Here is an 18,432-nt window from a genome sequence, read left to right as displayed (position 1 = left end):
TTCTTGATCTACAGACAGGTAACAGATTGGGTGGGGGTAGCTGGGAGGATCATCTCCTCTGACTTAGTCTGCACTCTCCTATCTCACTGATGTGCCAACAATGATTTTTATCAGACGGCATTTCGGAGTATACAACCTTTTTAAACACTGAGTTTAATTTAAAATATTGGAGCACTTTTGACATTCACTTATTTCAACTAGCCATCTACAATCAGTCTGAATCGAGGAGATAGGACTTTCATTTAACCTTCCATTATGACAAGGACATACGTAAAGCAAGTGTTGTCACTGGTGACCGTCAGGTACGGTACAGAGACCTCCCATAGAGCAATGCCCAGGCGGCACCCTCTACTTCTTTGCTCCTCATGGCTCCACAGTTTTCTGCAACATAAACGAACCTCCCACCCTTGTATGCTACTGCAAATTTCGGACCAACACATTACAGACTCTCCTTGAAAACTCTTGAGTCAAGCTTGTTTCCTATATGTAAATCATAACTCTGAATTTTCCAAAACTGTATCTGCAATGAAGTGTAAGACTTTAATCATTCTAACTCCATGAACACATATTTCAGAGTTGTATTCTGTTCCATTTCATCTAGTAAATAATAGCAACTAGGGCTATTTGTCAAATTCAGTGACCTAAACTCATCTTTTGACCAGCTATTGAGGATCCTGGCCAAATCACAGAATCTTCTTCATATGGATTACTTAGTTACAGTTGTTTCAAAGGTATATTTCAAAATCACATATCAAATTGTGGTAGCTAAGAAAGGGCTCTGGGCAGATCTAATCTTGATCTCGTAAGGAATAAAGAGGAAAAGCAACTTCATACCTCTTTACAGACCACTCTGCAGAAATGTGGTAGAATGTAGGCTCCCTGAAAGTAAAAGAAGGCCTATTTACTGTTGTTTCCTGTGTGTATAGCAGGAATCTGGTAAACAGTGGGGCTCAAAAAATATGTCCTAACTGAGGAAATGAGCAGAAACATGGACTGCACACTGAAGGATGTTGAAAATGATCCATATTTCTACATAGATTTGGCTGGTTATGATGGTCTCCAAGTATTCACAAATATTTCAGAAAGTCTAATGGAAATCATGCACTTACCTTAAGATGAGATGGCACAGGGCAACTAAAAGTCAAGTTTGCTTGACTTCTGCAAACATTATATCGAGTCATTTTAACAAGGCTAATTGTTTCACATAGATCAGAAGTTTGGATGTCACAGAATGACATGGGGAAAAAAAGGCTTTCTTACCCCCCACGCCCCTCTTCCAGAGTGGTAGGCAGGGGATACATTAATCTAACTGGGACAGATTTACTAATGAATAGGACCCTAGTGTTTAGAAGGTCAAACCCACATAGGGCTGTGGCTCTCTCAGTCTCTGTTACATGGTGTATCACTATGTTGTCCAGGCCGGCCTTGAACTCCTGGGCTTAAACCTCCCAAGTAGCTGGGACTACAGGTGCACCAGGTCTGGCTTGGCTCCTCCTCACTAGGAGACAGGGTGTAAGCAGATTCAGGGTAGGGCTTGATTTCTAGCTCTTTCTCTTCTTTTCTCTAATGCTTGTGTTATGGGGCTCTCCATGGTCAACCCGTAGTAAAATGCTGGTGGAGAAGAGGTTCTAATTAACAGTTACTGGTAATGACATCTTCCAGGCAAGTTTACTATCAGCCCACAGCAGGGACTCTGGGCACTCACTTCCCAATGAAATGGAGCTCTTTTCTCATGTCTTATCCTCTCTGTATACATGTCCCTTGGGAAGCTCACAGGGAGCGGGGACTGGCCAGGCAGGATTCACAGAGGGTTCTGCCCATCACACACAGCCACATGTAAGTTCACCTCTAATTGAGGTACTTTACAAAGGACAAGTATTCCAAAAATAGAAGTTGATAAGCAGTAAGTGGTAGATCACTTCAGAAAATCGTGGATTTTCAACCCACAACTCTGAGGAAGTGAGCTGTTGATCATTCCTGAGCATAAGAATCCAACCCAGAAGTGAGGACAATAAATTGGAGTTGGCAGACCTGGGCACCAATCATGGCAGCAGCAAACTTGCTAGCAGCCCCAGCTGCACTAGGCATTCCATCCTGTATAGAGTCAGTGCCCTCGGTGGTCAAATGAGAGTATTGGATTACTAGATAATCTCTGTTTTCCTTCCAACTCCAGCAGTCTATGATTCAATGAATGACAACTTTGTCTGGTATCTTAAGCATATGTCTTTTGCTCGAGCCAACACAGACCATTTGCAAGACACATACTTGTTACCAAATTGGAATTCAGTGTTTGCTGCACAGTTCCTGCCAAAGGCTTCTTAAAGTCATCTGATATTCAAGAGATAGTCTAATAGATGTGTTAACCAGCCCTGAAGAACTGGCACAGAGGAGGCAGATTCCATTCAATTAATATTTATTGAGCACAGAAAGTGGGAACTTTAACATAGATTAACTCATTTAAAAGCCTTCTCCAGTTTTTCAATAGTTAAAATCTTGATAGACTTCTAGCAGTCTTTAGTGTCCAAGTTTTCCATAAATTTATTACACTAGCAAGTTATCAATCCCTCTAGATTCTTGTGTTCTTATTCCTAAACTGTTACATAGGATGGCAGAGCACAGTCCTGTGCCCTGTTATCTCAGCCCCACAACTGTTTCACCTTCACTGAGTAACAATTTACTATATCCTTCTTATGTCTGACAGTGCCTTTGGTTTTTGTTTGTGTGTTTGCTTGCTTATTTCTATTCTGTTTTTTGGTAGTGTTCCTTATACAGGGGCTCAGGCGGTTCATCAGTGGTAGGCAGGGGAGTGCGGAGGGGTTTGTGTGTTCAGGACTGTTACCATTGAAGATAAATGTTTAGGCTTCTTTTGATCCGAAACTGAAAACCATGTAATACAAAGTTTCTCTTATCTCATTTAAAGACCACATTAGAGTTCATTAGAGTAATCAAACAGCAAATTTCAGATACTTTATAACATCTCTTTCTCTGTTTCTTCAGCCATCCCAACCCTTCCTGGAAATAAATGGGCACATAGGCAGGGTGTGGGGGCTCACGCCTGTAATCCCAGCACTTTGGGAGGCTGAGGCGGGTGGATCACGAGGTCAAGAGATCGAGACCATCCTTGTTAACATGGTGAAACCCCATCTCTACTAAAAATACAAAAAATTAGCTGGGCATGGTGGCGCGTACCTGTAATCCCAGCTACTCAGGAGGCTGAGGCAGGAGAATTGCCTGAACCCAGGAGGCGGAGGTTGCGGTTAGCTAAGATCGAGTCATTGCACTCCAGCATGGGTAACAAGAGCAAAACTCAGTCTCAAAAAAAAAAAAAAAAAAAAAAAAAAAAAGGGCACATAAATCCCAATAAATATAGAAAGATGCCAGTTCAGTGATTAAAAGCACAGGCTATGGATGTGCGTCCATGCTTCCCACTTGTGGCTACATACTGGAGTGTGATATTTCACCTCAAATCAGCATCATCAGATGGAGAATAGGAGTCATACTGATTCCCAAGTCACAAATTTCCATAAGATCCTCCTTCATATAAAGCAATTAGTATGGTTCCTGTCTCACAAATACTCAACAAATATTTGTTTGTTTAATATTACTGTGGAACCCAAATTGTTGTGGATTTCATTCTCATTCTTTTGATTTTTTTTTTTTTTTTGGCTTGCCCTTTGTTTTCTCCAACCCACCCACACATGACTTTTCTACCTTCTCTCACTCGCCCCCCGCTCTCCCGCCACAGGCCTTCACTTTTCTTATCATCATAGACTTGCCGACTCCCTCAACAATAATTCCGTTTCTTTCTTTTCATTGCTCACCCACTTGGCTAAACACCACCTCTGCTGAATCCAGCTCTCCACTTTCTCTAGGAGAAGCAATGTGCTGTAATGCATATGGGTGCTACCTCTGGGGTTAGACTGTGCAGGGTTCAAACCCCTGCTCTGATGCCTAATAGCTTTTTATATTTAAATAAGTTGATTGTCACTTCTGTAGAATGAAGTTGATAACAATAATGCTTGACTCATGGATATGGAATGAAATTTAAATGGACTATACAGTTGGATTTGTGTTGGCCCTGGTAAGCACTCAAAAAATTTAGCTGGGATTATTTTTATTATATTACTCTATGCATGAGGCAATGGAATAAAGTTGGGAAAATCACATACCCATACAGACTGCTTGAACTATAAATGTGGAATCACAAACCTCAGTTGGGTCCTCGATACTGTCTGGCAACTCTATTCATCTCCCTGGTATATTTGCTCTCAATGCCTTCAGCTCTTACTTCAAATCTCTCTCACCCTCAGCTGATGATCTTCCCTTCTGTTTTCTGGGGAAAACAGAAGCCATCAGAAAACTACTATCATTTGATCATCATCCAATATAGATGATGGGAAATATACATCTGGACTCATGTTCTTCATACTCTCTCCAATCTAATGGATGAAGGGTCCCAAAGGCCAACCCTTCACTTGGGTTTCAGCTTCCTTCCCTAAGGCTTTCTAAGGACTTTACTACTGCAGTTTTTTTTTTTCTCTATATCTTCAATGATCCTCACCACCTGGTGTTCGTATCCTTGTAAAATTCCCTCTCCTTAGGTTGTGGGTGGAACCTGTGACTTACTTCTAATCAAAGGAATATGGCAAAGATGCTGGCCTATTCCTCCTGACTACATTGCATTATGCAAGGTTCTATCCTGCTGGCAGGCAAGCTCTAAGATTCTCCTTGCCAGCTTGATGAAGAAAGATGCTAAGCTAAGGAAGTCTACGTAATAAAGAACAGCAGAAAGTAGGGAAGGGGTCGGGGAGAGGAGCTCTACGAGCTAAGAACAGCTTCCAATCAATAGCCAGGAAGAAGCTAGGATCCTCAGTCCTACATATGCAGGGGAATGAATTCTGCCAACATTCTGTGTAAGCAAGCTTAGAGGTGAATTGTTCCCTGGTCAAGCCTTCAGATGAGAACTCAACCCATGTAAGACCTTAATTGCAGCCTTGTGAGACTCTTCATGGCAAGCCTAGATAAGCTGAGCCTAGACTCCAAACCCACAGAAACTCTAAGAACTGTTTTAAGGCCGTGTGTGTGTGCATATGTGTGTGTATATACACACACAGATACACACACATAAATATATATATTTTTATAATTTGTGGCAATTTGTTACACTACAATACTCCCTTCCACATAATTCCCATGATGCTCTAGTCATAATACTAGGCTCTACTGTATCCCATCTTTAAAAAACACCTACGCCATAGGCCTTGCAGCTATTCTTCCTCCTCTTTGTTGTCCTTTCCCACTAAACTTGTCAAGAGTTTTTCATGTGTTCCTCTGTCCTCTCCTCTCATCAGCTGCTTAGCCTATTCCAGGCACATCACTGAAACTTCTCTTGTCAAGGATCTTGGTAAGTTCCATGTTATCTAATCCAAATGAACATCTCTGTCTCTTTCTCATTCTACATCTCAGAAACATTCAACACAGTTTATTACTCCCCACCCACTTTTTGGAACTATTTCTTCTCTTGGCTTATTGGACTTTACATTTTCTAGTTTTCTTTCTACTTATTTGGCTGCTGCTTCTCAATAGTCTTTGCTGGCTTCTCCTTTTATGCCCAAACTTAAATAGTTCTGTGCCCCAGAATCAGGCCCCAGACTCTCCTCTCTTGGCCCCATGCACTCCCTTTGCAGCCCCCAGGCTTTACATTAACATACTGATGTCATGCCTATTCCTCCCACTAGCCTTGACCTCTCCTATTCGTTCCCCATCTCACAACCATCTGCCTAACTATACTGTCCACTTGGTTGTCCACCAGTCATCTCAGACTTCACAGGCAGAACACTTGATTTTTGTTCTCTCGGTTTTCATAATCTCAGTAAATGGTACCTTCAACCAACCTTTACGTGATGGTCTCATCCTGGATTCCTCCCTTTCCTTCATCGCCCATCAACCAACCCATCCACAAGTTCTTGCAGGTTGATTCTCACAATAGATTCTGAATTTGCCCACTCCTGCCAATCTCTAACTCCAAGCTACCATTCCCTCTCTTGGTCTGCTGCAGTGACAGCCACCCAGCCAGCCTCCCTGCCTCCACTGCTGTCCTCCACACAGCATCAATCTTTTGAAAACTACAAATCACCTTGTAAGAATTTATTGCTCCAAGCTTTTCAAAGACGTCACTGTCCTTTCAAAGGGCCCACCAGGCTCTCTTTGCAGCCACCTGCCAGCCTCCTTGACATATCTGATACCCACTAAGTTCCAGCCACAATCACCCTTTTCTCTTTCCCACCTTGAGACTTGCAACTGCTATAATCTCTGCCTGGAAAGATCTTCCAATGCAAAATGTCTCGTATCTCAGGTCAAATGTCCCCTCCTCAGAGAGATCTTACCCAGAGTAGCTTTCTCTTTTTCCTCTGAGACTCTCAGATATCATTATTTTCTTCACAGGACACATCACAGTCTGAAATGTTATGCTTGCTTATGTATGTATGTCTGCATCTGTGTGTTTGATTGTTACTATAATGCCTCTCAGTAGGTGTGAGCATCAGGGAGGTGTCCACTGCTATATTCTAGAATAGCTGCTAGCACATAGTAGGTATTCAATAAATATTTGTTGAATAAATGAATGCATGAATATGTGTAAGATGTTAATATTCTTATATGCATTATAATAAAATTATCTTGTGATATTTCATTAGAAAATCTCTTCAGATACACTCTCTTTAGTATTTCAAAAACATAAAATTATACCTCAAACGACTCAACATACTGTGTAAATTTCTGAAAAGTGTGGGCAAATGAAAGTGTTATAAAATGAAGCCCATTATGAGAGAATTTAAAGGAAATTTATTTGGAGATATGAAAAATCTTTACTGATCAAGCGAATTATCACACTCTCTTCTGCTTTTATAGATTTGTTTCCTATATTTAGTTTGTTTTCATCACAGAGCATAAATTATTATTGTTTCTATCATAAACTGTGCATTCCTATTCAAACCACAAGACACACTTTCAGTATTTCTGGACAAAAATGCTAAGGAGTCACTACTCTTGTTATTCAAGGTTACCGACACCATGTGACTTCATTTCAAACCCAGCTATATTCTGTAGCCATACAATGCAGGCTTTTCAACAGACCATGGTAATGAATGTGGTCACGGTTTGGATTTCAACAAGCAGCTGTCAAAAACTATCATCCCAAATGACTACTTGCCGAAAATTTCTCACTCCAAAAGCTGGTACTTCCAGGGTGGTCTAGGAAAGAAATCTGTATCCACAACTACACTGGGGCTATTCTAATTGCCAATGTTCAACATTTCTTTGGAAATACAATTTCAAGCTTTTAGGAGCTTTTTTGGTGAGCCCCAAAAGCGTTTTTAAGTGTTCTCTAAATATTAAGCTCACTTGTTCGTGATGTTTTTCTTCCTGAAATACCAACGCCTTCTGAAAACTCCGGTAAACAGTTATTCCGCTGATTTTAAGAACCACTCTTGAGAAAAATCACTCACTCCATTGCTTACCACTTGCTGCCCTCAAAACTTCTTAGCAACATACACCGTGCATGAACCTCAACGTGGTTTGCTTTGTCCAATCGCATGCCTGAAAGCCCAACCAGTCCGTTGTGTAATAATAAACCCCTTATCTCCTGAAGATACACAAACGGAAAAATCTCTCAGCGCTTCAGTGCACAGGGGACTTCGCTAGAATTCTCAGCAGAAACTCACGTCCATTTTAATGCCACCCCCACCCCATTTTCCTGATTTCCTCTTTTTTTCTCATTTGCAATTTTAAGGCGGGGGGGGGAACCCTCAAATGTTAAACGATGCCGAGTTGAAACACGGGAGGGCGAGGGTCAATGCCAAAAGCTGCCAGCAAAATGCATGTGAAAACCAAGGGCTTGGTTTTGGCTGTACTGGGTTTACCGGTTTTCTCACCAGCTCCTGTGATGGAAACTCATCAACAATTGTTCTCGGATGGAAGAAGGGGCTGAGGGATTGGCGAGAAACACCGTTTTCTAGTTTCAATAAGCTTGAATAACTCTCAAAATAAAGGGAAGGGGACACTCCTTCCTTGGGGGAGAATAAAATCTCACTCTCCCCTATCTCGCCCTTCCCCACCCGGCACGAACCGGCGCCTCCGTATTCCCCAAGTTCCCCACCCCACTGGGGAGAAGCGCCCTTTCCAGGCACCCGCACCAGACAACAAACCCGAACCAGCCTTTGAGGAAAGGGGGAACGGCCGCGCTGGGAGAGACGCAGGGGGCCGAGGAGCAGGCAAATCAACAGTTCCCCGCGCTGCCCGGTGCGGCCGCCCGCGCCGCCTGACACACCCCTCCCGGCCGGGTCTCTCCCGAGAGCCGCTGCCCGGCCTCTGCCAGACCCCTCAACCCCGGACCCGGACCCGTCCTCTTCCCCGGGCCGGCGGCTCCCACGCGCGGCACCGCGCCCAGCACGCACCTTCAACGTGCCCCGGGCAGGGCCCTTGGGGACTGAGCGGCCGGGTCCGAGGGGCACGAAACGCTCCTCGCCGTCCTCGTCGTCTTCGTCGCCGTCCACCACCTCGACGACCACCTCCTCGTCTTCGTCTTCCTCGTCGTCATCCTCCTCCTCCGCGCCCCCTCGGGGCTTCTCCTCCACCCGCCCGAGCCCCCTCCGCCGCCTGCTCCCGCCCTCCTCGTCCTCGTCTTCCTCCCCCAGAAGCAGCAGCACCGGCGACGCGGCGGCGGCGGCCCGAGGGGGGCCGGTCCCGGCGCTGCGCGGCGGCCTCCAGCTCTCCCGGGCGAGCGCCGGGGCCGGGCCGGGAGCAGGGGGCGGGAGCCCGGGCAGAGTGGCTTCCTTGGCGGCCGCGGGCGCAGGCCCGGCCGGCTGCAGCGCGGCGCCCCCCCGGCGGCTGCCCAGGCTGGAGCGCTTGGCTAGACGCCGCGCCTGCATGCCTGAGCGCGGAGCTGCGGGCCGCGGCGCGGGGCCGGAGAGTTTGTCACCTCCTTTTCCTCCTCTGCCTCCGCCGGCGGCCGCTGTGGCCGCAGGGCCTGGGGCGCGGGGCCGCAAGGGGTTGCAGGAGCCGCCGGCCCGGACCCGCGGCTGCCACTGGCTGCAGAGGCGCGGACACCGCCTTCCCTGGACCGGCCGGCGGGGACGCCGGCGGCCGGCGGCTACGGCGGGGCGGTGCGGCGGCCGCGGGTGGGGGTGGGTGTGAGCGAGCGGCGCGTTGCCGCCTCCGCCGCCGCCGCAGCCCGGGAGCCGCGGGCCGCGCTGCGCTCCATGCGGCCGGCGGCCGAGCCCGCGCGCGCCTCTCCCGGCCCGCTGCGCCCGCGCGCTCCGGGCCTACCGCTGCGGTGCCTCGGCGCGAGCTGTTTGTGTTGTTGTGTGTTTTCCACCACCAGCCCCCTCCTCGTGAGCCATTCCTCACAGCCCTCCAGTCCCCCCCCCCCCCCCCCCCGCTTAGACAAAACCCGGACTGGATTTTTTTCCCTACACACAGCCTCCTAAAGTCTGGCTCTTCGAAGAGTTGGCGGTGACGCCAGGGCAAACGCTTAACCGCAGCCCATTCTTCCCTCCCGAGGGAGGAGAGAAGAATTCCCTGGAAGTAAGGTTGTCGGTCAAAGTTAGACTTTGAACGAAGAGATTTGCTACAAGTCATTTTAATGGTCACTGATGTGCGTGGCAGCTTCTACTGAGCTTGTGTGAAAAGTAGGAAGCTGTACGAATCCGAGGTTTGGGGTGAATTCCTAATATGAATCATCAGAGTCGCTTAGATTTTGGAAATACTGTTTCATGAGCGATTATCTACCAATCTCTCTCTTTGAACGCACTACTCTAGCCCTGATTGAGCTGCCTTGGCTCTGTGCTGAGTGTCTAGGTCTTTCAGCTTTTACTCCTGCTATTCGACCTTGAGTCCCTTATTATAAGGGCTGAATTCCAAGAAGCTGTCTGCTTGCACTATCTGATTTGTAGACTCTCTTCTGGCATTGTTCAGGCCTTTGAAGAAACAAATGGGTAGGGGTTCAAGATCATTTGAATTGGTTACTTAAAAAATTAATAGGAAGTAAGACGAAGTCTGCAAATCAAGCACATAACCAGTTTGCCATAGGATTAGTTTTGCCATTTTCTAACAATTTTTAGGTGTGACAAAGGAAAGATATTTGCTATTGTTTGGCATGTAGAAAGTCGTATTTCTTATTTTTACCTATTGTATTTATTTATTTATTTTGAGGTGGAGTTTTGCTCTTTTCGCCCAGGCTGGAGTGCAATAGCATGGTCTTGGCTCACTGCAACCTTCACCTCCCCAGTTCAAGCGATTCTCCTGTCTCATCCTCCTAAGTAGCTGGGATTACAGGCACCCACCACCACACCTGGCTAATTTTGTATTTTTAGTAGAGACAGGGTTTCACCATGTTGGCCGGGCTAGTTTCAAACTCCTGACCTTCACCTGCCTCGACCTCCCAAAGTGCTGGGATTACAGGTGTAAGCCACCGCACCTGGCCATAAGTCGTATTTCTTACATTCAAATCATACTCCCAATTCTATCCCTGTAGAGGAGGGCTGGGGAGGATCTTACGCATCAAATACTCTGGTAGGTAGCTCCATGGGGACAGAATAACAGGTGTATTCACCTTCAGCTAATTATTATTGGACATTTAACATCATATACACTGTTAGACACTTGAAGGGGGCTCATTAAATGCTCACTTATGATGTCTTCCAACTGTTGAACAGGGATGATGACAAAGATTCTAAAATGAACTTTTTGTTCTCCCTGAATCAGATTAGCTTCCTGATATACCTATTTCAGGTGATGACACTTTCATTATAATCATTTGGGCCCAAAATAGCAGTATCATTTTAACTCCCTTCTCTACCTTATCCCTAGAGGCAGTCCACAAGTCCAACCCATTGTTCTTTTTAAAATGCATTTTGAAACCACCCCTTCCTTTCCATTCCCAACACCCCTTCCTTTCCATTCCCAAAGCTCTTAACAGCATTTTGTGACTTCAAAAGTGAAAGTTTCTAATGGTTCCAATCACCCATTTTCTCACCCACACACCCTCCCCTTCCCTCCTCAGACACCACCACAAGATTTATGTTTCCCAAACCCCATTCAGATCACACCATTTTCTTGTTGGACTTCTTATATGTAAATATCCTGTTCAGGAATTCAGAAAGAAGACAACAGAACATTAAGAAATGTGTGTGTCTGATCAAAGCAGGGAAAAGCAGGGGCCAGCCAAGAAGTGAATAATCAGTATCAGCGAGAGTTTGCAAAGAATGAGGAAAGGTCATTAAGGTGGTTCCATCCTCATTGGAAGTAATTTAGCTTCGTTGATTTGGGAGATTATTTTAGAGTGAGGCAGTAGGGTCTTTCTCTGACCATGAAAAGGAAAGATCAAGGGTAAGGGGTGGGCAGACAATTATGGAGAAGGAGGTAGAGGAGGACAAAGGTGTGAGGCAAGCTGGCTAGAAGTTAGGCAAATGGTCTCAGGAGCACCTAGGTCTGAATCCTGGCTTTGAAACTTACCAGCTGTGTACTTTTACTCATTCTCTTTCTGTGCCTGCTTCCTCATCTATGAAATGGGGATCATAGTAATAAAGTTACTTTGCAGATTAATGAGTTAATAAATACAATTAGCTTACAAGAGTGCCTGGTACAAGCTAAGGTTTATATGAGGGCTTATCATACTAAACGTTGTAGTGGTAGGTAAACAAGATGACTTGGGATACTCTCAGAGAATAACAAGGTAGCTCTCTTTTTTTTTTTTTTTTTTTTTTTTTTTTTTAATTTTTTATTGGATTATAGGTTTTGGGGTACATGAGCAGAGCATGCAAGACAGTTGTGTAGGTACACACATGGCAGTGTGCTTTGCTTTTCTTCTCCCCTTCACCCACGGTAGCTCTCTTTTAAGTAAGCTGAGTAATGTCAGTAACTAGCAAAATGTGCTTTTAAAGACCAATGACTTCTTATCAAAGGACTGTGGTGAGGCCAAGGATATAGCTTTTTGTGTCTGAAATTGGTATAGATGAAAGAAAGTAAATGTTTTCTTGAGAACTTAGAGGAAATGCAGAGTTAAAGGAATTGGTGATTGGCATTTGTGACTTAGTGGAAGATGATACACTATTATACATTCTTCCAAAAATGCTATATATGCTTTGAAATCAGCTTTTGTTTCTCTTAGGCCATTTCAACAGATCTCATACACATCCATTCCCTGGCCCCACAGAGCTGGAGAGGCTGCCTCTGAATGAGGGAGGGGGGGAAAGAGCTGGCCTTGGTTTTCAAACCATTAAATGAAGGGTAATGTCACAAAAGAGGTTTCACCTAAGCTGGGCTTTGAGGGATGAGAAGGATCTGTTCAGGCAGGGAGAGCAGCATTGTCTAGGCAAGTGTAGGCCACTGATGACCATCCTCATTAAATCAGAGGACATTTAGTGAAAATAAAAAATGAAATTACCTAATTCATCAGGAATCAAGAAAAGATCTCATGATATGGGCAAATAACATACTACATGCATGACATGGACTCAGAAGTCAAGAAATATCTTGTGATGCCAAGCAGTAGGGAGGAGTCATTGCTGCTTCTTTCCCCCATGTTCCTTAAATGTAACAGATTTTTTTTCTTCCAAAACTGGAGTGCTTGCCACTGAGGATGAGGAAGTGTGTCTCTGAGCCACAGAGTAAGGAAGGAGCCCCTTCCAGGACAGTTGGATTGCATGTATCCTCATGTAGAACATTTCATCATTCATTCTGCATGGATTTATTGAGTCCTGACAAGTGCCAGGTCTTGTTCTTGGTGCTGGTGTGCAGCAGTGAACAGAATAACCCTCACCAGGGGAGCTAGCAGACAACAGTCAAAGAAGATAAGTGAAAAATATGATTTTGTGGAAGCAATAAGTGCCTATATGAAAAAGCCAGAGAAAAATAAAGCAGAAGAGGGGTAGAAAATGCTGGAGGTTTAGTATAAAGAAATGTGCATTTCAAAGCACATTTCTTTATATTAAAACAGACATAAGAATAGCATGAATTTGAATATGAAATTTGAATGAAAACTCACAGCCTTGGACTCGGTCTTGTTCCCTCAGATAGATTCCATTCTCCTCTATTGTTCACATGCTTTGGTTGACCGGTTTGAGAAGCACTGGTGAGGAAGAACAAGAGTAGGCTTTGGAGTAAGCATCATCCTTAACCACACAGTATCTGGCTGGCTCCTGTCTGGTTTCTTTGGATCCTCAGTGGTTCTTAAACCTTTGCGTTCTGAACCCTAAAGATACCTAAAACATTTTTTTACATTTATTTAAAATATTATATAAAGAAAATCAGGCTCAATTTGGCATTATGTTCAGTTTTTAAAAATTTAAAATTCAGTAAAATAATAATCATGTTTCCAAAATCAGGAGGCTTAACCGTAACCAGAACAAAAAATATAAAAATTTGCATCCACTAGTGGTGGTTCCTTTTTTTCCTTGTGAAACTTTTAATAGTTGGATTTGTTGAGAGTAGTAGCTCCTTTTAAAAATTATTTTAGAAGTAAAAGTAAAATTTTGCCCTTTAAAAAGGTTATGAAAGTAAGATTAGCTTAGTTTTTCCACAGTTCTGGGAAACTTAAAAATGATTTCATTTGATGACTGTCATCGCATCGTATGAAAAATAGATTAAGGTTAAGAGAATCACTCAACTATTACAACCTTCAGGCTGAAAGCCTGTCTAAGTCAAGCATAACCTCCACCCAGATAAATGTTTCTTCCATGAGCAGTTAAACTCTCTTTCACAACACACTGTACTTTCAAAATACTAATTCTGTAATACCCCTCAAAGACTTAGGTGTTTTTTTAGTGAGTGTTAAAATGGTAGCATTGCTTTTTTTTATGTAACACGTATTTACTATTTCAGTGTGTGCAATTTTCTCTTTGTTGTTTCATGATCAGTTCAGTCAACTCATATTGGCACTTGAGAGGCAATAAATAGAACACTGGACTGAGATTCCAGAGATTTGAGTTGGATCATACTGTGGGGATTACTAGCCACGTAACACTAGTTAAGTCTTCTGATTTCTGCAGAGTTCACAACTCTAATATGAATGAGTTGTGCTCCCTAAGGAGCTCTCTCATTTTAACTCCAGAGTTCCATGGTATAAAACGTCAACTTGAAGTCTGTTTTAAGAATAAGCCAAATACCCATTATTAAAATCTACAAATGGAATACAGTATGCATGTTAAGAAATGTGTGTCAATTTTTTTTTTTTTTTTTTTTTTTTTTTTGGAGATAGGGTCTAACCCTGTTGCCCAGGCTGGAGTGTAGTGGCTCAATCACAGCTCACTGCAACCTCTACCTCCTTGGCTCAAGCTATCCTCCCACCTCAGCCTCCAGAGTAGCTGGGACCACAGGCATGCAACACTATGCTCAGCTAGTTTTGGGGGGTTTATTTGTTTGTATTTTTAGTAGAGACAGGGTTTCACTATGTTGCCCAAGTTAGTCTTGAACTCTTGGGCTCCAGTGATCCACCTACCTCGGCCTCTCAAAGTGCTCGGACTGGGCATCTCTTTTAAGCCAATTCTAGGTGCTGTCTGTATTTTAGGACTGCCATCTCTGTTACTAACAATGTCACTTTTCATTTCATGAGCCTTCCCTGCTTTGTTGGAAATACATAAATTATAAAATTATGCATTTTATTGCCACCTTCTTATTTTGCTCGTAATTCGTTCAGTAATAAGATGCCTAACAGCCACGAACCAGGTAGTTTCTATGTTTTATTATTTGTATTAACCTCCCTTTTCACAAACTGAGAATCACTCAATCTAAGATATGTAATTATTTCCTACTAATTATATTTTCTTATTTCTGAGGCTTTTCTCTCCACCTTCCTTTTCTTATGGCTTTTTTCATCCAGGACCCTTCTGGTGTCAATAACTTCAATCCTACTCACACTAAAGAAAAACAACAGGGCAGAAGAGGAATTTATCAGCTCGGATAATTCAACCACACGTGAACCTGAGCTTGGGAAAATTAGATGTGGGGCCTTAGTGATATTTGGTCCTCTGTCTTTGTCTTTGCCTCTGTCTCTCTCTTTCTCTCTGAGTGTGTGTGACACTTACTTATTTCATTATCTGGCCAACTAGAACCATATCTGCAGTAGCTCTGGCCACACACTTGTTCACCTTGTGAACAGGAGCAGGAGAACTCTTTGCTACATGCATCAGCTGGAAAAATCCCAGTGAATGATTTCTGGATGGCCCAGTCCGAATCATGAGCTGACACCTGTGGCCAAGGGTGGACAGCTGTAATGGGTGGCCTCCACCAAACCATGTAGTTAAAGGGAAAAGAAATAATTACTATATTGAGTAGAAAAAGAACATAAAAGGCCACCATATGTTATAAATATAATCAATACTATAAAAAATCTGAAACATACAAACTTGTAGAAGGGATAAAAATCACCGCTAACCTCCCTACGCAAAGATAACCACTGTAATTGTTTTGGTATATTTACTTTCATTTTTTTTCTATGCATCATCCTTTTTGTCTCACATTATTTTTCCACCTAATTTTATAATGAGAGTTTTTCTTTCACACATTTTTTTTGAGACGGAGTTTCGCTCTTGTTACCCAGGCTGGAGTGCAATGGTGCGATCTCGGCTCACCACAACCTCTGCCCCCTGGGTTCAGGCAATTCTCCTGCCTCAGCCTCCTGAGAAGCTGGGATTACAGGCACGCCCCACCATGCCCTGCTAATTTTTTGTATTTTTAGTAGAGACGGGGTTTCACCATGTTGACCAGGATGGTCTCGATCTCTTGACCTCGTGATCCACCTGCCTTGGCCTCCCAAAGTGCTGGGATTACAGGCGTGAGCCACCGCGCCCGGCCTCACACATGGTTTTATAACTTGTAGGTGTTTATGGAGCCAGTAGGGTAAAAATAAATTATAAAAATATTAGCAGAATATATGCATGAATATTTTTATAATCTCTAGGAATGATAGCCATTTTAAACTTGATACCAAGTCATAGCCGTAGCAAAAAGGTGATAAATATGATCACAAAAGAACTTGTAGACTTTATCACAAAAGATACCATTAAAAAGTTTTAAAATAAATGAAACAAAATATTATCAACATAAAATCAAGGATTAATATGCAGCAAAGTGCAAATAATTCAGTGTTATTAAAATACTTAGATACAATATTTGCTTGCCAGGCTTGTAGAAATTCTAAAGCTTTGATACTATTCAGGGTTACTGAGAGTATGAGTATGCTGTTGTGTGTACCCATCACATGGCTGTATACTGCTGCAGTGTCTATCATGCTTCTGAAATGCAGTTGCCTTTTAAAACCAGCAATTCCATTTCTAGTTGTTCATCCTAGAACACTGTGCCTAATAGCACAAAGGAATACAGAGAGAATATTTATTGCAGCACTGGTTTTAATAGCAAAATATTGAGTACAGCATATTCATCAAAATGAGAATAGTTTAAAAAGAAGTCTTTGACAATATATGAGCCACTTTGCAGCCACTAAAAGGAGTGAGGGAAGTCACTGTGTGCTAAAAGAGAAAGGGGGGAAGGACTCTTTCTTCTTCTTTTTTGAGATGAAGTCTTGTTCTGTTGCCCAAGCTAGAGTGCACTCTTGGGTCACTGTGATCTTGGGTCATTGCGAACTCCGTCTCCTGGTTCAAGCAATTCTCCTGCCTCAGCCTCCTGAGGAGCTGAGATTACAGGCACTTGCCCTGGCACCTGGCTAATTTTGTTTGTTTGTTTTTTGAGATGGAATCTTGCTTTGTCACCAGGCTGGAGTGCAGTGGTACAATCTTGGCTCACTGCAACCTCCATCTCCCGGGTTCAAGTGATTCTCTTGCCTCAGCCTCCTGAGTAGCTGGGACTACAGGTGAGCACCACCATGCTCAGCTAATGTTTTTGTATTTTTGGTAGAGATGGGGTTTTACCATGTTGGCCAGGGTGGTCTCAATCTCCTGACCTTGGGATCTACCCACTTCGGCCTCCTAAAGTGCTGGGATTATAGGCATGAAACATTGTGCCTGGCCTTAATTTTTGTATTTTTAATAGAGATGGTGATCTTGGCCAGGCTGGTGTCAAACTCCTGACCTTGTGATCTACCTGCATCGGCCTCCCAAAGTGCTGGGATTACAAGTGTGAGCCACCATGCCTGGCCAGGACTCATATTTTTAAGTGAAAAGATCAAGCTATAAAATACTTTTTTACAACATGATCTCATTTGCATTTAAAACACCCTATAAAATATACTATATACATCTATTAATACATAGTGTGATTTTAGCTGGATGTGGGGAAGCCTCGATAGCATACCTGCTAACCTCTGGGGAGGTGAACAGGCTTGAGAAAGGAAGGAAAGGAAGTCTCCCATTTTCTCTATTTTTTGGCTTGTTAAAAAAAAATGGGCCAGGTGCAGTGGCTCACTCCTACAATCCTAGCACTTTGGGAGTCTGAGTTGGGCGGATCACCTGAGGTTAGGAATTCAAGACCAGCCTGGGCAAACAAGGTGAAACCCCATCCTACTAAAAATACAAAAATTAGTTAGGTGTGGTGGTGAGCGCCTGTAATCCCAGCTACTTGGGAGACTGAGGCAGGAGAATCGCTTGAACCTGGGCGGCAGAGGTTTCAGTGAGCCGAGACAGTGCCAGTGCGGTCCAGCCTGGGCAGAATGTTCTGTCAAGCTCTGCAATGATTTCACCGCATTTTCCTAGGTAATATAGTGCTGCTGACCTTTGTACAGAAAGGATTATACACCTTTTGGATTCTTTCCTTAGGGTCAGTGCCAGAAGTAGAATCAAATAGTGTGCACATTTTCTCTATACATTTGACTAGATGGCTTTAGGAAAGAGTTTTTCTGCAATGCTCACCCTGAAAACCACAAGAAAGTGGCTGGTGTCCTGCATGCTCTCTTACTTTAATCACGTCTCACTTTTTCCATCATTCTCTCCCTTGCCACTTTGACAAATGGTCCATCAAATTTCATTTTGTTTTAATTTATTTCTTTGATCATCAGTGACAAAAAATATTTTCCCATGTGTTCAAGTTTTACTTCCCCTTCTGCACATTAATTTCTTATCCTTTGCCCATAACCCTAATAGAATCAGAGTTTTTCTTATCCACATATTTGAGCCCTTGACATTAAAAAACCCTATTGCCATATTTTCTGCAAATACTTTCGTAGCTTTGTTGTTAAATTTCTTCACGTTTTCTTCCCTAAATCTTTAGATTTATAAATATATAAAGAAAGGTCTTTCTTTTACTTTCTTCATTGAACTTATTTACAAATTATTCCTGTTTCCTACCAATGTCTGTACTACTGACTTCCAGACTTCATCCATTATCATTGTCATTCAATTCCTATTTCCTTTTATAAATTCACCTAAAGCAAGGCTTCATTTCAACAACTACTGTTTTTTTATTTGCTTATGTCACATCATAATT

The 18,432-nt window shown here is 43.3% G+C and overlaps 1 protein-coding gene across 3 annotated transcripts in view; it reads right to left on the bottom strand.

Annotated features, from left to right (window-relative positions):
• ZNF704 (zinc finger protein 704) overlaps window positions 1–9,293 on the bottom strand; it is a 246,371-nt gene extending 237,078 nt beyond the window's left edge. For 2 of the 3 annotated variants that reach the window (XR_013527924.1, XR_013527925.1), the window contains exon 1: window positions 8,454–9,152. Coding sequence is in view for 1 of the 3 variants with exons in the window: in XM_078352745.1 (XP_078208871.1) it covers window positions 8,454–8,927 (474 nt within the window). In the remaining 2 variants the exon portion in view is untranslated. Of the gene's footprint in view, window positions 1–8,453 lie in introns of all 3 variants that reach the window. The other variant, XM_078352745.1, reaches the window with a different exon arrangement.
• Between the last annotated feature and the right edge of the window lie 9,139 nt (window positions 9,294–18,432).

The sequence above is a fragment of the Callithrix jacchus genome, chromosome 16 (assembly GCF_049354715.1).
Source record: "Callithrix jacchus isolate 240 chromosome 16, calJac240_pri, whole genome shotgun sequence".
Taxonomy (NCBI): Eukaryota; Metazoa; Chordata; class Mammalia; order Primates; family Cebidae; genus Callithrix; species Callithrix jacchus.
This window is presented reverse-complemented; position numbering and strand designations above follow the sequence as displayed.